Source organism: Oreochromis niloticus, linkage group LG4 (assembly GCF_001858045.2).
Source record: "Oreochromis niloticus isolate F11D_XX linkage group LG4, O_niloticus_UMD_NMBU, whole genome shotgun sequence".
Lineage (NCBI taxonomy): Eukaryota > Metazoa > Chordata > Actinopteri > Cichliformes > Cichlidae > Oreochromis > Oreochromis niloticus.
The window spans coordinates 34,020,106-34,045,631 of NC_031969.2; the positions used below are offsets into that span (position 1 = coordinate 34,020,106).

A 25,526-nucleotide genomic window follows, 5' to 3' on the forward strand; every position below is an offset into this window, starting at 1 on the left:
CCTCCTCACACATAACCTTCTGAAGACAACAGAAAACATCACAATAAAACAGCATTAATGTGTTTGTTACTCAGATCAAACATGTCAGGATGAAATGAACCATCAGCACTGAAGCACCAAAACCTGCAGTTCCTCTAATGTCCAGTAGAGGCTCTTACGCTGACCTTTTACAACGCACCTGTTTTAACTACGGCTTAAAGTCTGCATAATTAGGGGCGTGGCCTCTTTGACTGAGAGCTGGATGGCGACACAGGCGGCTGTAGCTGTTAGTGAAACGTAAAGTAAAAAGCAAGGAGGAAAAATAAACACCAAAGGCTTACAGGCCAAAAACCTGGCTTGGCTTGTAACCCAGGTTATTAACCAAAGCCAGTTTCCTAATGCAGCCTTTTCACAGAGCATTTATCTGCCAGTGTTGGATAAAACCATGGTGGGAGACTAAAACTGTGCTCAGAATCAGAATACTTTATTAATCCCAGAGGAAATTATATTGTTATAGTTGCTCCAAGACAATAAGAACAGCAACAGACTGAACTAAATTAAATAATACCATATATTACAAAGAAACTCACAACATTTAAGAAATAGCTCTAATATAAATATCCAGAATATTACAGAGAGTAAATATATATGATTGACATTTTACTCTAAACTGTAAAACTTTGTTATTTGTTATTTTTTCACTAGAGGACGTGCAAGAGGGTGTAACTACTGCTCTGTGTGCTGTGCATTAGGTGGAGTTTACAGCTCCGTCCTCACAACATTGCTGGGCTTGTGATCACTTTATTGAGTCTGTTGGCATCTGTGACCCTCAACCTGCTGTCCCAGCATGCAACAGCACAGAGGATGGTACTGGCCTCAGAGACGATTCTGGCCCTGCCTGTAAAGTGCTGTGGTGTTTTTAACCCAGTCCAGTTTATTACCTGTGTGTACTCTGAGGTATTTATAGTCCTCCACATCAACCTGCTGGATTGAAACAGGGGTCGCAGGTTTAACTCAGCAGAGGTGGTTCTCACAAACCTCTCATGCAGTTTAGGACCTGAGGCTTCAACATGGAGGCTGTTTCAGGTCACAGCAGGAGGACAGACTGAGTCAGAGCCTCGCCTGAATGACTCTGTCAGTGCTGATAAACTCCACATGATTAAATCTCAGCAGCTGCTGACTCTGAACCGCAGAGCTGAAGAGGATTCATTGTTTGTGTGTGAGAATTGTTCTTTTACAAAATGAATTAAGTTTATAGAAGTGAGGCTAACGATCCAGTCTAATGCATGCCTGTGTGTGTGCTGAGCTATATGAGCCGTGGACAAGAGGTGAAAGATCAGCCGTATCAATGCTTTCCAAAATAAGAGAATGTTAGCATTGGTAATACAGCTGCTGCCATAAATACCTGCACATAAAGAGCTCGTTCCTCTATTCTTACATCCCAACTAATGCTGGAATAAAGTTGCAGCACTCGGCATTCTAACTTTACTGTATAATAGAAAAGAACAGCACACAAGTAGAAAAAGAGTGGGGACAGGTGACATTCAAAAGGCCATTTTATTTTAATTTGGACATTTTATCATTGTTTCTGCAAATTTAACAAACTGTAGAAAAAACATTTAAGGAAAAAACTTTAACAATGTTGATTTAAAACGTCCTGCAGCAGCAGTGGAGCAAAAACGTTCACAGTTTAGAAATAGTTAAGAAAAAGGTTTTAATCGGTACAAAAGCATGAAAGTAAACTGCCAACATGTACAAACCCAACTCCAAAGACATTTAAATATAAAGAAAAACAGAAGAGGAACATTAAAAATCTCATGAAGAATACATATGAAATAACGTTTATGGATATTTGCTCATTTTGTATTTAATGATGTCAACACGTCTCAGAGGTACTAAGAGGAAACCGCTGGTTCTCTCGATCAGGGTAAGAGACGCAGCGTCAGAAATAAAGGCTCACCAATCAGCACAAACCTGCATCTACAAACTGGAGAACAATTTCAGAATAATCCTCATCATCATCTACAGCACAGTGATATCAACACTCAGAGACTCTCTGTGCAACAACATCATTCATCAGGTTTGGATGCTCGTGATCTTCGGGCAGCACTGCATTACAAACAGGGCTGAATGGTAGTTAATGCATCAAAGGATGTTTAATGTCGTTTCTTTCTTCAAACTCAGTCTGAAGGCTTTAAGTCACATCATCAGTTTAAGATAAAGTCTCATGACCCTCGCCCTGCTGTCATTTATTTCCCTGATCCTTTTCATGGTGAGCTGCTGGATGTTGTAAGTGGCTGTTGCACTGCTACAGTCAGAGCCACTTATCAAACTCCTTCGACAGTGAGGAGTTATATTTAAGCACAGACAGAGTCAGTTCTTCACCCAGCACAGGAGCTAACAAGCCCTCCACCACAGAGCTCAGTTCCCTGTTTGCAGCACTGACCGGCTTTGTTGGTTTCAGCCTGTTCTTATGTTCTTCCAACATTTCCTTGGTGTAATATTCTTTGCCCTCTGCCTTGTTAGTTTGCACCACCTGATTGATTTTGTCCACCAGCTCCTTTACTGTTTCAGTTTTCTGGTCTTTTTCACCTTTGTTGTTAATGACACAGTAGTTCTCTGTTTTAAAACCAACTCTCTGAGTAAACTTTGTTATCTCATCCTCATCCTCAGCTCCGTCTACATGAGTCATCAAGAGGAAAAAGTAAGGCACCGACGCGTCGCCAAACATCTTCTTCAGGACTTCCACTCGTTTCTCGTCTTGTGTGTTATCTCCCTCCCATTTTTGCACATACAGGAACACATGAGGACCCTGATCAGCCTCAAAGGTGGATGCAGTGATCTTGCTCAGCACTTCCTCTTTTGTAAACTTGGTGTGGCAAAGACCAGGAGTATCAACTAAAACCAGGTCTTGGTCTCCAAACTGTGCCGTCTCCGACTTGCACGGTGTTGTATCTGAGAGAAGGGGCTTCTTCTTTTTCACAGCAGGTTTACCCAGGAACGTGTTGATGGTTGAAGTCTTCCCACCGCCGGTCTTTCCAACGAGGATAATCCTCAGCTTTGTTGGCCCTGTTTGAGAATTTACACCACATTCATCACATATCAACACTGCAGCAGTCACAGTGTGAACTTACTGATCTGACCTCCTGGAGCTCTGCCCTAAGAATACAGTTAAACAGCTAAGAGAAAGAAAATGCCAGAAACTGTAACTATTAAACTACAACCAATGATAGTAAAGCACTTCATTATAAATATAAATAAATATTATAAATTACATCATGTTAGAAACAAAATGACTTTCTATTTTTGCTGAAACACCAAGTCAGTAAAACATCTGTAAGGAATTACCTTTGAATGAAACTTTAAACTTTAAACATTTAGTTCAAATTGTGCAGTGAAGTAAATCTGCAGCTGTCACCACCCGAAGTCTTTCTCCAGACAAACTGCTGTTCTCTGTATTTTTGTATAATAACATGAACAATATAACAAGTAGCTGTTATGTGACGGTGGAAGTGTCACTGAGTATTGGCTGCATCTGTGCCAAATGATTTATATAAAAACACTTTTTGTATAGTCAAAGTCAGATTTCTGTTACTTTTTTCATAAAAATATTTTGTGGATTAGAAAAACTTACATTTTGGTACACGTTATTGTTACAAATATATAAACAAAGGCAGTGAGTTGAAGCATAGTTGTGGATGGTTATGAATCATATTAAAAGGACTGTGGGAGCACATGCATGATGTGTACATATGGTTTGTGACAAGAAAGCTGAGTTTGACTAAAACACCAAAGTGTGTGAGAAGTAAAGTTAGTTTAAAAGTTACAGGTAACTCCACAGGCTGAGAGTTAACATACATGAACGTAAACCTGGAAATATTAGTCTGAAGAAGAGAACGAGTCCTCGCTCTGCTGCTTCATCCAAAAGCTCAAATATAAAATGTTCTTACCATCATTTGCATGTTTGCCGGCCATCCTGCCTGCTAGATGTGGTTGGTGGACGGTCATGAGTGGGTCTTCTTCTTTGTAACTTCATGTTTTTATAATAAAGTCTGTATAGTTCCCTCCCCTTGAACACACACCACCAAACCAGTTTCCGAAAGAGCCGTCCAATCACAGAGCACGAGTCAGAATGAGATGCAGACTCAAGGACCAAAAAAGAAAGGTTCAACCAACAGGGTGCTGGGATTTTTCACTAATTAAAATTCAATTAGTTTAATTATTTTTAAGAAAGTGGAATGTGATATCTAAAACAGTGTATACAAAAAAGATGATGCAAGGACCTGAAAATAAAATGAAGCCATTAACAAAGATCCTGCGTAGAGCTGGCAGAAGTGCACATCAGTACGACTACCTTTGATAGAAAGGACACGTCCTTTCTTTTTCACAGGAATCACAAATATCAATTCAAAAATGATTTTTCTGAATAGACACATGACACATTTCTTGTCTTGAAATGTGCATTTCTCCTTTGTTTTTACTGTGGATGTTGCAGGTCAGTAATCAGACCAGAAAACGCTCAGACAGGTGGATGGTGACACAGGTAGCAGCTTGCTGTCTTCTAGGCTTCACCTCAGCTAACTGGAGTCCCTGAACTGGATCTCTGGACCGTGTTTGTGCTGCTGGAGCATTTTCATTATTATGACACATTGTCTGTCAGGTTACTCACTAACTAACAGACCTTCTAAGAAATCTGAGCTTCAGTTTTGTGAGTGAATTTCCAGGACTTTGATTGGAGGTTATATGTTATTATAAGCTAACAGCTGCAGCTTCAACAATCAAGCTGTTCTCAAACCCTTAAACTCTTTTCTCATTAATGACTGAGAAAAGTTGTGGGTCGGAGTGTGGGCGTGAGCTATTTTGGCTTTTGAAGTGAAAAACTTTGACAACCTCTGATTCCAACAGCAGCTACATCAGTGTGTTTGAGGTAACACTTTAAAAATCACAGCTTTAAGGCAACACTTAAATCACACATGCTTCCCTGTGATGCTCAGAGGAGCAGTGAGTCGTCCTGACTGAGCGCGCTCCTCTCCTCAGTTCTGATAACCCCCTCCTCTCTGATGGTCCAGCTCCGCCCCAGCACTGAGCCCGCCTCCTGGTTTGAGGATGTTGGACTCTGAGGAGTCTGCTCTCTGGTGCTCACAGGAGAAACTACACCTGCTGGTCTGTCTGGGTTTGAAACGTCTGACACCGGCTGAGGTTAAAGGGTGAAGTGACGAAGTGTCTGCAGCCACGATGAGAGCTGATCTACATCAGCTTTACACTCCAAGACTCACAGTCTGAAGACAACATCTGGTTTAGTTCAGCTTGATGTTCTCCAGACCCAGCTGTGAGAATCAGTGTGATGGATCCATCACAGTGTGAATCACCTGCAGCAGGTTCATGGCTGTGACGCAGAGGAGCAGAAAGCAGATGTTTGGTGTATGCTGATCTTTGATCTGTTTCTGATAATTTACCACAAAGTGCATTCTGGGTAAACTTTGAACACTCATATCAGCATGTGGGATAGTTTTCTGCTCAGAACAACTTAGAGCAGATAGAAAGGTGCCTTTTTACCTGGATTTGATGCAGGATCACCTTCTATCTGTGATTCACTCTGAGTCAGAATGATTTTATTATATCTATATATATATTTAAACTCTGAATGTGACGTCACTGGTGGTCACATGCTCTCTTTAACAGTTTGGATCAAAGGTCCTGAAGAGGTTTTTTTAAATCCTTGAAGGTGCTGGATCACAGAGGCTCTCAGGGTCTGAGTTTTTATTTATTCAGGCTTTTATCTCTTAATAGCTATTATATAAAATAATACTTTACATAATTCAAGCACTCTTGATGCTCTCAGCAGACCTGATTGTGTGTTGCAGTCTGGGCCTGTCCTGCTTCCAGCTGAGCCAGACGGTGATCGATGTGCACAGGACAGACTGCATGATGACTGTGTAGACAACGACCAGCAGGTTGTGGCAGGTTGTACTTCCTGAGTTCCTGAGTTCCTACACAACCTCTGCTGGGCCTTTATCCAGACAGAGTCTATGTGAAGACTACCTGTATTTGTATTTTTGTATTATTGTAGGCTCTTTACATTATAAAGTGCTTTGACGCAACTGTTGTTGTGAATTGAAATAAAATTGAAAACATTACATTGAAATGAATGAATCCAGCCTGGTGTCTGGTCAGACCTGCTGACAGTGTTTCACCTTCAGGGCTGTCTGACTCTCACAGCTGCTCTGTTGCAGCTCTGAGAGGCTGAAGCTGGAGGCTGTTTCCTCCTGTGAGCAGCAGAGGGCAGCGTTTCACTGAACAGCCCAGCTTCACAGCTTCACCTCTGAGACTCTGCTGTGAGTAGAAACATGTTCAGTTTGTTTCTGCTGGGATGTTTTACTGTCTTCATGCTGAATGGAGCTCCTGCTTCACTTTGTGAGTCACAGTTTGGTCTGTCAGTCAGCTGCAGATGATTTTATATCCATGTAGAATCAGACACTTTAACGCTTTCAGTGAAGTCATTTATGTTACATTTTCTCAGTAAGGTTCAGTTCTGTCAGTGTTAAACTATCCTGTGCATGTGTATGCACTCATTCCTGTTTGATGTGTCTAATTATTGAAGAATAATCTGTTCACATCAAACATTTGTGCTCAATGGTTCAGGTGTGGTTGAAGGTTGGAGTTTATCTCACTGCCAAGCCTGGTGGGTTGGCACTTACTGGGGATTTACACCAAAACCTGACAGGACACGCTGGGAATGAATACCAAAACTATGAGTTGTTGATTTGGTTGTGTTTGTGTGAGAGAGAGGAAGAGATATCTGTCTTTCCAGAGAATAGTGGTGTGTGAGAACAAACCACAGCCCCGAGACGGGCAGATCCTAGAACCAGGTTGAGGCGCTTCCATAACAGCACTGTGAGCTGTATTCCCCTCAGTGAACGATACAGGTCAGCCCATCCAATCACCCAGAGGAGGACACCTGAGAGCGTTCTCCTGTGGAGAGCTCCTGGAGCTCAGAGACTATCAGGACACAAAGAGAAGAAGACGTCTGTCTTTCAGCAGGTTATCAACAACCTACTTCTGTTTTATTACATGCACGAGTTTATACAAAGGAAACAAATGAAACAAGTCCGACATGTACAGGAGAATGACCTTTGACCTGAGCAGAGAGAACCTGAGCTGCACGTTCACATGTGTTTGCTGCTCAAAGGCACAAAGTCAGGACTTCCTGTACAACAAGTTCAGGCACAAAATCCAAAGCAGAGCTGGTACTTAATACAACACACAATAACAATAAAAGTCAGACATCATTTAGACTGTTTAGCAAACTCCTCAGCACGAGCCTGTGGGTTCACATCAGGACAGATGTGACTGTGATTATAAGTGCTCATGCTCTGGACTACAAAACATGCTGTAACATATACTGATACAAGAGTACAAATACTGGATTCCCGACGTTTTTCCATCCACAAACATGTGAGAACCGTCTGCACTGAAGCTGAAGCACACATTTACATTTGGATCAGGAAACAGTCCTGTAGAAACTCCTAAAGTAAGAACGTGGAGTTTATCCAGGAGAACAAACACAAGAAACCCAGAAACTCCAAAATCCTTTAAAACGATAAACAAACTGTATGAATGTAGAACAGAGTCTGTGACGGCCAGCAGGATCTAATCTGATCAAACTGATAGATTACCGATCTGTCCCACTGTCCAACACACAAAAACACATTGAAAGCCATTACTGTGTGTTATCTCACAGATCAGCACTGGATATGAAAGCAGTCACACGTTAATGAAGATAAAAGTTCACTTAACATCCAACAGGTCACTGCAGCAAATCCAGAGTTAGGCTCCACCTGTTTCTATCCTGTTTCAGTTGTTTCAGACTCACAAAAGGAAACATTGTAAAGCCAAAATATTAGAAACATCATCTAAATCTAACATCTTCCAGTTTTTATTAACATGTGGCTCCTATAAAACCTGAACCCTAAACTCTGGTGACCTGGTGGATGTTCAGTTGTAAATAATAATGTACAATGATGATATGTTCATGTGGCAAAGGTTTCCATTTGGCGGGGTGGTGGTGGGATCCCACAGTGACAGCATGGAGCTCAGAGCCTTCAGTCATTTAGCTCTTGCTGGTATCTCGTAGCATCGAGTTCTGACACGTCAGCAGCAGATGCAAACACCGTAGCCGGTTCTCGATCTGCTGAAACATAAAATGACTGACCCGTGATGATTTCCGTCTAATAGTTTTCTAGATTTATAAATTTGGTAATCAGCTTAAACAAAAAAAAATCAAACCCAGTGATGATGATGAAATCTAGTTGAATTTTTTTTTTATTTTAAATTTAGCAAGTACCACCAAAAATGCTGTTACCATAGACAGGATCATACCAACTACACCTCCAATTGTAGCTCCTGTTGTAGGTGTCAGTTCACCTCGGCAACCAACAACATATCCTATTCCAGTTCCAACAGCTGTTCCAATCACACCACACCTGTCATAAAAAGAGCGCCACTCTGCTTCTGTTTTTGGTGCTTCTTTCTCTTTTTTTCCCAGAGCTTTTTCAGCCTGCTCGAGCATCTCCGGGGTGTAGAAATGATGACAGATCTTCCTCATCTGTTTTATCTTCTCCTGCAGCTCAGTGACTTGAAGCTGCTGATGTTCAATGTCAGCAATGTTAAAAATAAAGTATCTATCATCGACATGCCTGGTTAATGTTTTGATGGAAAACTTGTCCATCTTGTCCATCATGGCAGCTTCATCTTCTTCTTGATCATCAGTGGTGAACACCATCATAGTGAAGTCCAATGCCTGTTCACCAAAAGTGTTCTCAAAAATACGCAGTGCGTCTTTTTTCTCTTGTTCCATCTCGTCAAACCTCTCCACGAACAGGAAGACATGAGGACCAGGTTTGACACGTCTGAGGGAACGCTTGATCTTTTCCAGCACATCATCTAGTTCTTCTTCTCTTTTGAACAGATCTGGAGTATTTACAACAACCACTTTTTGACTGTTGGGCTTTCTTTGCTCATTAGAAGAATCCTTTGAGGTGAAGAGTTTTTTGTTGGTCAGGACTTTTTCCAGTTTCTCTTTATGGACATCTTGCCGGCCAAACAAAACGATCCTCAGCTCATCTGTTGGAAAAATGTAAGTATGTGAGAACTGTCCACACCGTGATCCTGCAGAGGGCCATGAGCTTGTTTCTTTCAAATACGTGAATCTATGTCACAAAAACCTGTTTCATAGTATTGATCACTCAGCATCATTATGACACAAAATGCATGAACGTGTCCACAAATTTATGAGCAGTTTTCTCATCTAAATGTTAGACAAACAGTAAAGTAACCATGCTGTATTAGGCTGTAGTAACAGATATTTCTGTAAGCATTTCTAACATTGATATTTTTTTGCCCTAAGTTATAACGCAGTAATTCATAAGTGTTCTGAAAATGTCTGATTATCCTTTTACCTCCTTGATGTCACACACAGGGGGGCGGGGTTCATTATATTACTAAATGGAGGAGCTGGAGCTCAAACTACCAACCTTCCAGTTAGCACTCCTGTTATTATCTCCACGTCCACACTGTAAAATCTAATATTGTGTTTAATTATACATATTAAGTAGACTAAACTCAATTTTTATCAGTTTGTTATTAGAACTCAGTTTAAGAAAGTTAACAGTACTTTTTATTCAAAAAGCTGAACAACTCAGTTTATTTGAGTTGTCTTAAATTATAAAAACAAAGTAAGCTGGAAATTTAACTTCTCAGTGCGGAATGATAAGATGATATGGTTTGAAAATGCCACGTCACTGCTCTCCTCCCTGTTCATGGTGTTTAGGGTTTTTTTCTGGAATATGTTGAGCAAACCTGGGTTCAGCTGGAGAAGCTTCAGTGAAACGCTGATTTGGTGAGTAAATGTTTACTCTTATTCAAACGTTTTGTGGCTTCTTTCAGTTTAGCACCAGGTTTATGAACTTGCTAGCTAGCTAGCGTTAGCCTAGCGTTGCTGTTGGTCTCGGCTCACGTTACTTAAAAATTAACCCACAGCTTTAAAACCTTACATAAAACTCTGTCAGTGAAAATTTCTGTTAACTGTTTGAAATAGAAAAGTGAGCAGCTACTCCATAAGAGCCCAGACCAAACTTTTTGCTTTGTGCAGCTGTTAGGGGGCGGGGCCTGTTTTCAATCCAACCTTTATAACATATGAAATGTATATTCTTAATTCCGGTATTTATTTTAATGCTTTGTGGCAGCTTTTGAACATCTGTGGCATCTATTAATGTCAAATCTAGCCTTTCTTTAACAACATAAGCAAACTGCTTTTATATTTAACCAACATTTATGTTTAACTACATTTTAAATTGAAATAATAAAAAATAGTATTTGTTTTGTTTAAAAATGTGTAGACACAAGTCTTGTTGTTAAAATCCAAACCAGCCATAAACCAGATTAGTGGCCTGTTGAATGGTTAAAATCTAGGTTGGCTTTACAGTTGAAAATAAAGTCATGTAGCTTGTCCTTCTAAAGAAGGAAGTTGAATTCCACAGGTTGAATCATCAGAAACATTTTGGGCTTGCCTGTGTTACATATAAACACTGCCAGATGTTGTATCTGGTCATTGTGCTTATTAGAAACTTAATATATTGGAATTTGCTTTTAACAAGCATGTAATGATTACATTTAAATTAGGTGGTCTTTTTTAAACACATATCTTTTTAGGCCAAACTGACAGTGCCAATACCACACGTTCAGACAGATGGTGCCAGTCTAATTTGGTTGTATGAGGTCTACATTGACCTACTGTGTTATAGGTTATAACGGCTGCACAGACATTAAGGATCAAATCAGCTTTTATTAATAATTGTCAGTTACATTTATATTAATCAGGCTGGTCTTTAATTATACTTAACCTGTTTTACTTATTGTTTCATTTGTGTCTTGGTTTGGGGAAGTTGTTTCTTTACTGATCTTTTCCTGTTTTCTCTTAATAGACTTGAGATATGACTGCGCTCTGAGGGGCTGCACGGCGCTAATGCGTTAACAAGCTAACCGTGCCAAAGCGTTGACTCTGTGCAACAGTACTTTTTGTGCAGCTCTCGCTAACGGAGATTTGCGGCGTTAATGCGGTTATGGCGTTAACGTAATTTTAACGAGATTAATGCTGACAGCACTGTATATTTTGATTATATCAGAAACTACAAAACAAAGTTGTAGAAAAGCTAAACTTAGTTTCAGAATAATTAAATCTGAGACTTTAGTTCACTGTAAGATTCTAACAATGATGGTAATATAATTGTTTGTTGTTCAGCAGAACAGTGTCCATATGTTGGCTCATGTACTTCATTACATCTGAAAATAAAAGCTGGGCTGATTTTAACTCCATTACAAGAAGTGTTGTGAATTATTCTTTTTTGAATCATATTTGCATTCAGTGTTATCTTAATGTAAGTGTTGTACTAGAAATTTCAAGGATCATAAAACATAATGTGAGGTACCACAAATAGTTTTTTAAATTTGCTTGTTTTATAGGTATATTCTTCATTCAAATCACGATTTCCTGTTAAAATTAGGATATCTCCTGCATTATATAATTTTTTACACAAACACAGAGTCTATGCTAACATGGGTCAATATTTTCTTGGGACCAGCAACTGTGCACAGTGTATTCTTTACAAACTGTATATAAAAGATGGACAAGGGTCGTTACCTCACAAGTTAAAGTGCCTTGAGGCAAATGTTCTGATTTTGGCCACCCAACACGTTTCTATGTTACGCGTTTGGAAACATCAGGAAACAGGGTTAGGATTTAGGTTGGGGCTGGAATACACGACTGGAACGTGTGTCACCGCCGGGAGCGTCATTCCATTGGATTCCATCCACAATCCAGCGCGTATCATAGGAAGGCAGAAGTTTACCTCTCACGTTCCTATGATACGCCTCAGGACGTGACAAATCTTTGGTATGTTGCCCGTCGGGAATGAGAACGGTCTGCTGAGGCACCGTAGGAAGTAACAGTTCTGCTGTGAGTGACATGCTCTGACTATAACAAGCCGAGTACATAGCTGGAGTGAGGAATACAGCCTAGAAACGCCTATGAATTATTTATACAGCCAACAATTTTTCCAAAAAGCTCAGTTTTTTCAAAAACACAGTCTCAGTGTGGACGGAAGGCCAAAATGGAGAGAAAAAGATGACAGCAACATTTCAAACAAAAACATATTAGTGTGGACATGGCCTCAATAATACGTTAAAATCACAGAGCTGTATAAAATTTGATGTAAAGTTTCTACATTTATGAGCTACATGGAAGTCTACTCCAGAAACAGATTTTATGATACTAACCTACAGAAACTGGTAAAGTTAGCAATACGCTAGCTATCGCATTCATCCCTTTGCCCATGTCAATCACAGACGTTCATGCAGACAGAGACGTCTGAGTTTCCAAAGTTTCAAGAAAATCTTCACTCCAGTAATTTATCAAAATATAGCACAATACTTAAAGTGTGACTGAAGTGAAACCATTCAAAATCAGATTTAAAAAGTGGATTAAGTACAGAGGTTAAACATGTTTACAGAATCGTAAGTAAAGTGGCAGCAAAATGCCCTCACGTGCACAAATCAGTGAATTTCAAGAAACTAACATGAACATGTTCAAGGCACAAGAAAAACCATAAACCAAATAAAAATAATCTCACCATTGTTACACATTTTAAAGTCTACTGACTGACTTTGTTATTTAAAAGAAGATTTTTATGGAAAAATGATCATTTTCTTGCCATCAGCTGATCTGATGATGATTTTATATGTTTTTGTTTCTAAAATGTCATTATTTGGTAGCTTGTAACAATATTGGCTTTTTATTTTCTGATTAACTTCTTCAATTCAAGAACCAGATTTTTAAACTACCCTGTATATTTATCTTCAAAAGTCAGGATTATTTAGTGAAATATAAAAGGTTATTTCAAACTAAATTAGAAAGAAGTTGACTGTAATTCATTATGTTCCTTTCTGCATTTTTAATACACATGATTGATATTTTTTCCTTGGATTTTAGAAACCCTTCATATTAAACTTTGTTCAGCAGTTTGCACTCCATGCACAGTTTAACTGAAGACTTCTCTAAATGCTGCTTGGTGCTAATCACCAAATTTCAGAGTGAAGCTGAAACTCACTTTCTGTCCAAATGCTTTTAAACTGAAGCACAAAGAAAGAGCAGTTGCTGCTGCTGCTTTATATCCTCAGGATATATGTACTGCATCAAACCAAACAACACCCTGATATTGCTGAAGGACAAATACACTCACCCATGGTTTGTGAATCTTCACAACAAATAGGTACCGTGCAGGAATGTGAATGGTTCATGGCTTCTTCTGACCATTTCGATTTCTATCTCACCCTATATGAAAGCCTGCTGCTGGTTCCCTCCCCTAAAATACATTAGCTGTCCAATCAGAAGTGTGGCTGAAAGATTTCAGCTCAGAGGGCTGAAAACAGTTCATCAAGCAGAGTGAGGGGAGGTAGACAGGACAAAGACATGGTGTGGAAGAGAGCCAGGATTAATAATAACTAATGATTCAATGCAGAGAGGTGTGTAAACACATTTGTAGACCCAGTGCATCATGGGAATCAGCAGCCTACACCTATTGCAGCATAACTAAGGGAAGATTCAGGGTCACCTGGTCCAGCCCTAACTATATGCTTTAGCAAAAAGGAAAGTTTGAAGCCTGATCTTAAAAGTAGAGTTAGTGTCTGTCTCCTGAATCCAGGGTAAGAATCTGGTTAGACACCAAAGTATCTTGGAGTAAATATCCCTAAAGATCTCTCAAAAATATATCATGCAAATTTTAAACCTTTGTGCTATAAAATAAACAAGGATATTAAAAGATGGAACTTAATACCAATTTTAAATTTCGAGTCACGTATTGATACAGTCAAAATGAATGTCTTGCCTAGGATGCTTTATCTGTTCCAAACACTCGCAGCTGAAGTAACTGATAAACAATTGACAAAATAATTTCCATGTTCATATGACAGGGAAAAGACCACGAATTAAGTACCAAACTATCCAGCTGGCTAAAGATAAAGGGGGGTTGGCGTTCCCATGTTTGAAAGATTATTATGTTTCAGCTTAACTGAGGACTCCAGTGTGTTGGTGTAATGTAGACTACCAAGCAAGATGGAAAGAAATAGAAATAGCTGCCTCAAGAGTTTTCCAACTCAGGCAAGCTTAGGGGACATGATACTTATTAAAAACCAAATTAATCAAGGAAAAGAAGGAAGAGTCTTTGTAGGTTTTTTATTACACCTGCACAAAGTAAACATTATTCTAATTACTCCAGCTGCTGGAGAAACTGTGGGGCCCAAGGAATAAAACATTTCCAGTTGTTTTGGTGCTGTCCACTGATCAACACTTTTTGGGTTTCGATTCACTCTGAGTTACAGACTATTCTTAGTATGCAACTTCCCTTTAATTGAGATGAACTCTTTTGGATATTTAGACTCATTAAATGTAGATAAAGAGACCAAGCTGTTATATGGCATTTTGAGTCTGGCTGCTCGACAGACTATCTGTCACGGTCAGCGAGGCGAGCTGTGTGGACCCAAGATGCAGGCATAAGTGATGTGAGTGGGCTTTTATAAAGAAATAGCACTAATATATGCAGATCACTCAATTATAAATATGAAGGATTATCAGAGGTGATTATAAATAAATATCAAGAAAATTGACAAAAATATTCCAGCGTAGAAAAGAGTGTGTGTAAAAAGGTTGTAACTATTGCAGTGTTTACAGTGTGTTGGATGGAGGAGTTGTACAGGGAGATGGCCACAGGCAGGAATGATTTCCTGTGTCGTTCAGTGGTGCATTGTGGGTAATCTCAGTCTCTCACTGAACGTGCTCCTGTGAGTTACCAGCATGTCATGGAGTGGCTGGGAGGTGTTATCCAACATTGTCCTTATCTTGGACAACATCACCTCTCAGACATCAACCGAACGGACTCCAGCTCCATCCCCACATTACAGGCCTTGTGGATCAGTTTATTTAGTCTGTTGGCATCTGCGACCCTCAACCTGCTTCCCCAGCATGCAACAGCATAGAGGATCGCACTGACCACAACGCAGATACAACATAACGTTAATTAGTAGGAATAGTGAAGTGTCACTTGGCTATGATAGTAAACAGTAGACACTGATGTAGCTTACTGAATCTTTTGGACTGTTCAGCACAATATTTATTAGTCATTGTCAATAGTTAATTTGTCCTGTTCTCATTGTATGACGAATTATGATGGCTGTTTGGTAGCTGTTTGCATACTATGCATACTCTCTCTCTCTTCATATGTATATATATATATATATATATATATATATATGTGTGTGTGTGTGTGTGTGCGTGTTTATGTTTACCTGGTTAAATTTAGTACCAACAACAACAGTTTTTACAGTAAAATATGTTTTATACGTATGTACAATCCTTGTCATACATATATACACATATATTTTATGTGTGGGGGTGGTGTGGGGTGGAGGGTACCGGGGGTGGGCGGCGGGGTGGGGGGCACCAGAGGGGGTGTTCGCCCAGGGCACCAAACAGGCTAGGACCGCCACTTTTCCAATGGATGCATCAGAGAGCAACTTGGGGTTGGTATCTGTTTTGTTCTTATTTAAATTTGTGCAGCGTGTTGTTTGTTTGTTGTTCATGTGTTTATGTTAACAATATAATTCATATTCATTTTGTTGAAATAAATCTTTAAAGTCAGTGAATTCAGATTCGCTACATTTACAAACCACAAAATAAAGCTGAGTAATGAAAGAGTGCCAGGAAAGTAATGCATTTACTCAAATCATTATTTATTGATTGATCTGATTCTGTTGTTCAAAATCGATTGGAGCAATATATTTTCACACACTGATCAGCATTTTAACTGCATGACATGATAAAATAAAGAAAAGCACAACAAAGAAAGGAAGAAGAGCTGTGAGTGAAATTTAACAATCGTTCTTTTAAACAAGTCCACTGAGTGGAAGCACAAAATCCATCAGGCTTTAACACATTTCAGAACACAAATGAAAAGAACTTTTAACAGCTTTGACAGGAAACTACAGACTGTGCTGCAGGTTCTCCAGAAAACATCAGTTGTCAGGTTTCCCTCTAACTGCAGCAGCTGAGCTGAGGTGGTATCACAGCGCTGCATTTACACTGAACGCACAACAAAGGTCACACCTGTCTCATAAATCTTTGCTATTAATAAAGCAAAAAAAGCAAAGAAAAAAACACCGTAGAAGTATTTGCATTAAAATCATTCAGAATATAATATTGCAGCTGGAAAATTGGAGTTCATTAAATTTAATGTAAATGTCTCTTCTCCTTTAATGCAGGTTATGTTAATTATAAAGTACTTTGTTTATAATTTGTTGTTTTGATCTCAATCTGCAGAGGAACCAAGTCTGTCAGATTAATAACTCGGATTAAAGGCATCAAATATTTCTCTCTTCTTTGTCTGTCTGACTTATTTCATTTGAGTAAATCAGTCATGTTAACATGAACTTTCATACTTTAAGAGTTCTGTGCCTTCACTGTTCTTTTGGCAAATCCACCTGAGAGCATTGCACGAATTGCATCTTTGTCTGTTGCATTCTTGTTATGACCTTGGTTTCCATCACCTGTCTTTCCCTTGCTGTTTGATTCTTGCACATTTTTAAGCCTGATGACTTTTTGTGCCTCATCAAACATTTCCTTTGTGTATGTTTCTTTGTTCTTGTTCTTGTTGACCACCTCATTGATCTTGACAACTAGGTTTTTTATTTCGTTTTCATTGACCTTCCCACCTTCGCAGCAAAGTGCACAGTATGTCTTCCTGCTAAGTTCTAAATCTTTCTCAATAGAATATAATATGTCTTTTTTTTTCCCCGTGTCCAATGTTGTATTTTTGTGGATGATCAAAGGTAAAAAGTAAGGCTTTGATGCTTCACCAAAGAATTCTTTAATGCGTTGGATTCTTTTCGCATCACCTGATGAAGGAGATAAATCCCCCATGTATATGAGCAAAAACACATGGGGACCTGGAGAAAAGATGGATGGATCAAAATCTTTGAATATATTGTGTTCTTCTCCCTCGTCGATTACACTTTCATTATCTCCGGTCAGAGTCGTCACCAAGTTGAAGGATTCTTCCAGGATGCCTTTAATCTTTTTCGAAAGGTCGGTTTCAGTCTTTTCAATGAGGACAATCCTCAGCTTCTTTTGCTCTGTGAGAGAATTGAAATAACATATTTCATTGTAGTTATAATATTATATGACATATGAGTACTGCAGCAGTTAGAGTACAAACAAGACAGGCATGGATGTAAACAGGAGCTGATGTTAGCTTAAATTGTGCCAAACTGCATTTATTTCTTACTTTCTTTTGAAAGAAATATCTGTACTGTTGCACTCATCTGAGAATATGGTTTGAAGAGCCCTTAACTAATATAGTCATGAAAATTAAAGCCTGGAAAGCTGTTTTTCCTGCCTGTGAAAGTCTTGAAGTTGCTTGATCAATGAAAACGATTTTCATTAATTAATAAAATCTATTAGTAATCCAGTAAACTGCTCCATGCCATAAAGTTAAAGTATTAGATTATGGTAGAAAATAAAATACATTTCCAAATATCCAAAATAATACATATGGCAAACCAAGTAGTGAAGGGCAATGTGAAAGCATCTAACTTTAAACATAAATATGATTACTAAGCAATGAAAACTACAATTAAGTGAATGCTAAACAGCTTAAATAGTTTCAGCTGTACAGTTAAATAAATCTATACTATCAATACACAATCTTAAAACTTTATTTTATTATCAGTAACTTTGTTTTAAATTTTGTTCCAAAAATTGTGTCAGTTTAATTTAATCAAACTGAAGTGAAGCAATGAATTGCAATATGTGTGCTCAAAGATGACAAGTGAAAGAAAAGAGTAAAAGTGACTCACTGCGAATGCCCAATTTTTCTGATTTCTGACATTTCTGATGTTCTGAGCAGCATCAGAGCATCAAGATTTAATGTGTGTGTATGTTCTTAGTCATCCGGGTCACGGTAATCTAAGGAGCTTGAAAAGAACAGCAACCAGACTTCTTTGAGTCTCTTGAAGACAGCTGTCCACAGGACGAGAGGTGAAACGTCTTTAAGAAACTCAAAGAAGTCTGATCATTGTTCTTTTCAAGCTCCTTAGATCTAAATTTAATGTTTTAAGAGTTATTTGAGAGAAAAGCTCATTTGTTTGGTAACAAGCTTTGATAATATGTCAGTACAAAAAGACAAAGAAAAACACCTTCTGATACATGCTGAAACAAGGTAATGCTCATGTGATAAAGGAAATGTTTTTTTCTGTTTGTTAACAACACATGAAAACATTAATTACAAGAGAATAAGTTAAAAATATATATATACATATATATAAAGATATACACACACACACAAACATATATATATATATATATATATATATATATATATATATATATATATATATATATATAATGTACTTACCACAATTAGCCATTCTGGAGATTCTTCGTAGATGTGGTTGGTTGCTGTGTCGAGAGCGTTGCGTGTCTTGAGAGTTGTCAAAGTGCCTCGTAGTTCAATACTTTGTCACTTCATGTTTATATAATAAACGTCTGTGTACTTCCCTCCCCTTGAAGAGAGGTCACCAAACCAGTTTTAGAAAGAGCCAACCAATTACAAAATACAAATCAGAATTAGATGCAGGGCAAAAAAAGTAAAAAGATGCCACCAAAGAAGCAGATTTTATGTTGGTTTTTGATACATTGAAGCCACGTTTTTAAATTTGGTTCTATATTTTCTGTTGCTTTGCGTGGATGCATCGGTACAAACAGGGCAAATATTGAGTGATTAAGACAATCACAGCAAAATGGAAAGTGTCAGGAGGAGTAAAGTGTTATGCTGCTATTATTTGCTGCTATTTTTTATGATCATTATTACTATTCCATTAATTATTAATATTGATATTGCATTTAGATGTTTAAACATATTGGCACCCAATTAAGCTTTATTACAGGTCCAGCGAGAACCACTTTAAACTGTTGAGTTGAATCTATAATTTTAAAGGCTTTTGAATGTTTTTATATTCTTACACTGAAGTCTTCAGTGGGTGAGAAACTGAGCTGCAGGGACAGGAAATATACTCTGTGCCAAAATGAGACAGGAAACACTTCTGCAAGGCTTGCTGAAGTGAAACTGAAAGCAGTCTGAGTTGGTTTGTCATTTTATTGTGCATTTATAGCTTTGATTAAGCTTTAAGTAGTTGTATTAGATTGGAACATTTGTTTTATATATTTTACATATAAGTCAAGATCAGTACACACAGGATGGCCTTAGCCTGGGTGCCTAAGCTGAGGTCAATCAAAGTGCAGCGTGAGGATCACACATGCACAGACATACACACACATACAGACACATATAGTTAGAGAGGTCAAATAAGGTGCAGAGTGAGGGCAACACAGCACATACACCCACATACACACACATATTAGGTAGACTCATTTATATAGGTAAGAGGTTAATTATGCTTTGCTTGCGACTGCAAAGTTGTGCCTGCATGAGTGACAGTTTGTGCAGAACGTGGGCCTGATGTTCCAGAAGATAAGCCTGGGCAGGATGGTGACAGGAAGCACCTGGGTTCGAGCCGAAGACAATGTTCTTTTTTAAACTGTGTTCAAAGTTGTCAACAGAACAGTTGTGGTTTTGGATTGACGTATGCTGTATTGAGTCTGCCTGGCAACAGAAGGGGGGGGAGCAGTATCACCCCCAACCCTATAAAGTCTTTGTTCTGACTATTGTAAGACAGTTCAACACTGAATCTGCACAAGTGTTGGACTCCACATGTGTATGCATTAAAATCTTCGTCTAATTGCACCAGCCAGATCAGTGGTTATTATTTTTGGATTCCTCCTCAATATCTGAACCTTAACAAAAGCTCTAAAATTTTGATGTAAATGATGTTCAATTCAAACTCATGTTCAGTTTAAGAACATCATAAGTCTACAAAAACTGTAGATGGCAAGGTAATTAATGTTACCTAAAACTAGACTTAAAAAGACATTTTGGTTCATTAAAAACTGAAACTATATTTTTGAACTTAGAAAACTAACAAAAATAGAACAAAATGATGAAGGAAATATTGTTAGTTTTAGTTTGTATTTTGTAAATATTTGGTCATATTTGTCAGATCAATCAGATCTTGCCTGATGAGGTTTGATGGACGTGTTTATTGAGATTTCAGATGTCTATAAAACTCTGAGTCCTCTGCTTTCAAAAGGTCTGCACTGAAAAGTAGCGATTTTCAGAAGTCTTGCTTCTGCCATATGCATTAAATAAAATAATAGTAAAAAAAAAACTAACACTCAAACTAATCAAAACAAAAAACAAAAAATTTTCAAACAGAAAACTTTAAACTGAAATACACAAACTCACTCTGGAAACTGACTGGAACTAAACTGCAATATGTTTTCTCTGTATTATGGTAGGGTCTTTAAAATATAAAACGCCTTGAGGTGACTGTTGTTGTAATTTTGGCACTGTATAAATAAAATTTATATAGTGCCAAACAGAAATGTACAAATAAACTGAACTAAATTGAATTTAAAATGACAAAACTAATTAGAAAATACAATATGGAGTAACTAAAGTAACTCAGGTAGACAGTCATGTGGGAAGGGCTGCGTGAGTGCAGTCTTAAGTAATAGCAAGTAATAGCAGATTTGTTGCTGGTGAATTTCAAAGGGTAGTTTTACTTGAAATACCCTTCCCTAAAAGCAGTCACCTGTTGCAGCTGGCGTTTGGTCCCTTAACACTGAGTATCAATCTCTGAAACCAACACTGAAGCACCAAAAACTGCATTTTCTCTAATATTGCATCTCAGACAATTAGAATATTGAAAAAAAAAAAAGTCTATTTTCTTCCAAAATTTAAAGCAGAAATGTTGACTGCTGAAAAGCATGTTCATTTTTACACTTTGTATTTGCTTGGGACTCTTTTACTATAGTGCATCAGTGCGGAGTTGCATAGAGGAAATAGGATTGTGGCACTGCAGCCTGGGTTGTTTTAATAGCAGCCTTCAGCTCATTTCTATCTTTCAGTCAGCTGTTTTTTAGATTTTCCATTGGGTTCAGGTCAGGTGAGTTGGTTGACCAATACAAAAACGTGGTCAGCAATCCACTTAATAGCGGTGTGTCTCCAGGCAGCTGCTAAGTCCCCCTGGAATAGGAAATCACATTTGCTAAAAAGCTGTTCAGCAGATGGAAGCATGGACGCTATGTTGACTTCTCACTTGATCATACACAACAGACAAAAAACCATAAAAAGCAACAGAGGTCATGGACCTCCAAATCATTGAAGACTGCAGAAACACCACCTTGGATTCTGCCCTTCTCCTCTCTTTCTCCAGACTCTAGGACCTGTGATTTCCAAATGAAATACACATATCAAGGCAGTCAGAGGGAAGCTAGGCAAGTATTGGAGCAGCAGAAAGATATAATGAAGAATGAAGAAGCCTAAGAAGTTCAACAAGCTAGCCATAGCTGAGGCCTTGGAAACTGCAAGCAAAGATTTCCGTTCTTGCCCAGCTGCTTGAAGACGTATACCAGAGAGATAGGAAGCAGGAGAAGGTGTAATCTCAGCGGCAGGGGAACAATATGAGTATAGCCCTACCAAGGCTGCAGATAAAGCAATACTGGAAGAGAATATGGGAGAACGATGCAAACATAGCAAAAATGCTCAGTAGCTAATGCATCTAAGAGTGGACCACAACCTTCCTGACCAGGGTCTAGTAGTCATCACAGTGGCAGACATCCAAGAAAGGGTCTCCGACTTGGACAGCACCAAGCTCTGACATGATTCGTACCAACTGGCTGAAGAAGCTGACTGCACTCCACGAGTGTCTAGAAGCACAAATGAACCAGCTGCTAGTCGATGAGAAACACCTCGACCAGGCCAATAACCTGAGGGTCCTGTGCAGTATCTTAGCTGTTCCTAGGACGGCACTCTTCTGGACAAAGATCTCGGATGTTCTTTTTGGGATCTCTTGGAGTCACTTACCCAATTTACATCTTCACGTTTCCAGTCTATGTCCCTGTATTAAATAAAGCTTTGTCAACTCACAGTCCAGTTGTCCTTTGAGTCTGCTGTGGTCCACGCCTACGTGTCGGCCTCCTGGTCCATGACATGAACAAATTGGAGTCTATTAGATAGATATGATACAAACCACTGCAGCACAGTACCTGTAATACCTACAGCATGTTCTAATTGCTCTAATAGGATATTATGGCCGACAGCATCGAACGCAGCACTGAGGTCTAGCAGGATCTTCATGTAGACAACTTTTGAGTCAACAGTCTTCTGTTGATTCTGATTGTGCTAACTGAACATGGAATTTATATTGTTTGAATAGTAAATTATTCTAACTCGAAATATGCAAAACATTTGACACAGTGAATTACTGATTTTCATGATCTAGCCATAATCATTAGAAAAGCTAAAAATATTTCTCTTTATCTGCAAAGAAGATATAGAGTATATGAAAGTTTACTTGTATAAACACTTTTTTTTTTTTTTACAGTATTATTTTTTTAAATGTGCTAGTAATGCCCAGCAGAAGCTCTGGCCTAAAACTTCATAGCAGAAATAAACATGTTTACAGCCTGATACAAAAACTGATTGGTTTCTGTGGATCATTTCCCCCTTCACACCACCTGTACGGGGGGAGAGTCTTTGTACATCTCATCTGTTTAAATAGTGGTGGAGGTGATCTTCAGCTAGGATGGGTTTTGGCATGTCCTACCAGGAAGAGGCTCACAAGCATTGTGTCTCTGTGCAACACACTGAACCCAAATTTCTCCCAGTGCACCCATCAGACTGTGAGTGGATGTGACAGAAAGCACTTGTGACATAGAATAAAGTTCTACAGGAATGTGTGAGAATGGGTAAACGAGGCTTCTTCTAAGTATTTTGAGGTTAATAACCAAACCAACTTAGCACTCCCAGCTCTTCTCCAAATATAGTCACTCCTGTCTCCATAGACCAGCACTACAGGACCCTAAATGCTAATGCTTCAAAAAGCAGCGTGAAAAGCAGCAGTTGATGTCACGGTGACTTCAAACACAAACACAGACTCACTACAATGTTTAGACTTTTCATTATTTCTGTGATAAATGTGTTTTCTGTAAAGGTGTTCACTGGCAGGTGTTCAAAAGAATAAGTTCAAAGAAACTCGAGTGAATTTAAACTGTCCTCAGTCTGTGTGGACGACGTCGTTTGTGTGTAGCTGCACAAAAAATGTACTTTTCCACGAGATGTTGTGAGACTGTTGTACCAACATTTTAACAACAAACAAAGGTAACTGTTGTATGAACCATGGTGGATGACTCGGTTTTTCCTAAAACTAACTAAATAGTAAATTCAAGACACAAATTCAAAATAAAAATAGCACATCTTTATCTGTTAGTTAAATGTACTGTGTAGTGTTTACCTCAATGTGATTATTAGAATAGTGCAGGTTTTAATGTCAACACCAACTTCTTCTTGTCTTTGCACAGTTGAAACTCCACGTTTCAGCCTGAGGAGGATGCCTACTATGCAAATATGTCAGCAAAGCCAGCGGCTGATGGGGGCGTGTCTGAGCTCGGCTTTGCCCTTCTTCCAGGGAAGTGTGTCAGATTTGCCAAAATGCTGTGATTGCATAAATACACCTGTGGGGACAAATACAAATATTTCCTGCAAAAGACTTTTTTCTTTTTTTCTTTTTAAACATCCAGGTCCTGCTGCACACACTGATACTGAACCTTAAATATTCTGTGTCTCATTTCATGCATCCCTTGAGGCCAAGGCTGCAAAATATACATGAAATTGTGAGAAGGAAACTTTGCCCATGATTATTATGAATAGGAAAGGTTAGTTTCTGTGGACAGATGCTGTTTCAAAGGATGTTGGACTCTGAGGAGCAGTGCAGCTGGTTGCTGAACGTCTGCCCTCTGGTGGCCACAGGAGAAACTACACCTGCTGGTCTGTCTGGGTTTGAAACATCTGACACAGGCTGAGGTTAAAGGGTGAAGTGACCTGAAGTGTCTGCAGCTCTAAAACTCACAGTCTGAAGACAACATCTGGTTCTGTCTCTGTCACTGTGAGCATCAGGGCCGATTTATCCTGAGGGCATTCTGGGTAGGAGTCCAGGGGCCCATGTACAGCTGGGGGCCCATCAAAGAGGCAAACAAAAAAAGACCAGGATTATATTATCTTAAATAGAGTTACATAATTGGTAGAAGACAATAGTCTGTATTTGACCTGCCTCATCCCTCCTACACTGTCGAGGCTACTGGTCTGTCCCAAAGTCAACCAGCTAGTGGTTCTTCCAAAATGAATGAAACAGGCATGATGGGAGAAAATGGGGATGGATACTGATTGCTGTTAAGTTTAAAGCTGATGAGACGTTAAGCGTGATGACATGCAAGCTAATCCACAGGTCACAGTCAAAGTTTGAGTGGATCTAAATGAAGGAGCTATATCCATGAAATATTCTGTTACATTCGTTTTCTGTAACATAATTATCATTATCATGAACCCACACACAGACACAAATTCACATCGTAATGAAACACACAAGAACTTCTTTTCATGTTCAAGTTTGAACACAAAGCAAATTTGAGTTTGAAGAAGTTGATTTTGCAGCAGTTTCTTCTTTGTTGGTCATCACTGTGGACAGATGGGCTGGTGTTCCAGCACATTCTAGTTCATAAAGGACGATGTCAATATGATGCTTACAATATATTAGTATAGATACTGATCATTTCTGTGATTATTAAATGTTTAAAGTGTTTCTGATTTTGTATTTACAGCATTCATTCATCATCAGTTCCCATCCTCGTCACTTCCTGTCTTCTGCAGTAAATATTTGTGTTTGCTCACAGTCTCATTACTGTAATCGCAGCATTTTGACACGTTTAACAGCTTCTTCAGAAGAATGGTGAAGGCAAGAACAGTCGTGGTGGAAGAGGTGTGATGAGAAATGAAAATATCCTACAGCAACATTTTCTGAGTCTATGGTCTTACAGTAATCCTGCTTCTGCACATGTCCTGTCATATTTCGTAGGTGTGAGTGTTAATGGTCCGCCTCTCTGTGTTAGCCCTGTGATCTGTATGAAGATCTTCTTACTTTCTTATTTAAATTTGTGCAGCGTGTTGTTTGTTTGTTGTTCATGTGTTTATGTTAACAATATAATTCATATTCATTTTGTTGAAATAAATCTTTAAAGTCAGTGAATTCAGATTCGCTACATTTACAAACCACAAAATAAAGCTGAGTAATGAAAGAGTGCCAGGAAAGTAATGCATTTACTCAAATCATTATTTATTGATTGATCTGATTCTGTTGTTCAAAATCGATTGGAGCAATATATTTTCACACACTGATCAGCATTTTAACTGCATGACATGATAAAATAAAGAAAAGCACAACAAAGAAAGGAAGAAGAGCTGTGAGTGAAATTTAACAATCGTTCTTTT

At 38.7% G+C, this 25,526-nt stretch overlaps 3 protein-coding genes across 3 annotated transcripts; all 3 read right to left on the reverse strand.

The window, feature by feature from the left end:
• Window positions 1-2,221: 2,221 nt before the first annotated feature.
• LOC102079697 (GTPase IMAP family member 4) lies at window positions 2,222-4,054 on the reverse strand. Its single transcript, XM_005469235.4, has 2 exons — window positions 3,930-4,054; window positions 2,222-3,048 (listed from the first exon to the last, which is right to left on the reverse strand). The coding sequence occupies exons 1-2, from the start codon at window positions 3,985-3,987 to the stop codon at window positions 2,294-2,296; spliced, it is 813 nt and encodes a 270-aa protein (XP_005469292.2). The 5' UTR covers window positions 3,988-4,054; the 3' UTR covers window positions 2,222-2,293.
• Window positions 4,055-7,007: 2,953 nt separating this feature from the next.
• On the reverse strand, window positions 7,008-13,346 carry LOC102076584 (GTPase IMAP family member 4-like). Its single transcript, XM_005469148.3, has 2 exons — window positions 13,275-13,346; window positions 7,008-9,102 (listed from the first exon to the last, which is right to left on the reverse strand). The coding sequence occupies exons 1-2, from the start codon at window positions 13,330-13,332 to the stop codon at window positions 8,285-8,287; spliced, it is 876 nt and encodes a 291-aa protein (XP_005469205.1). The 5' UTR covers window positions 13,333-13,346; the 3' UTR covers window positions 7,008-8,284.
• Window positions 13,347-15,812: 2,466 nt separating this feature from the next.
• LOC102076672 (GTPase IMAP family member 2-like) lies at window positions 15,813-18,584 on the reverse strand. Its single transcript, XM_005469149.2, has 2 exons — window positions 18,498-18,584; window positions 15,813-17,217 (listed from the first exon to the last, which is right to left on the reverse strand). The coding sequence occupies exons 1-2, from the start codon at window positions 18,508-18,510 to the stop codon at window positions 16,526-16,528; spliced, it is 705 nt and encodes a 234-aa protein (XP_005469206.1). The 5' UTR covers window positions 18,511-18,584; the 3' UTR covers window positions 15,813-16,525.
• Between the last annotated feature and the right edge of the window lie 6,942 nt (window positions 18,585-25,526).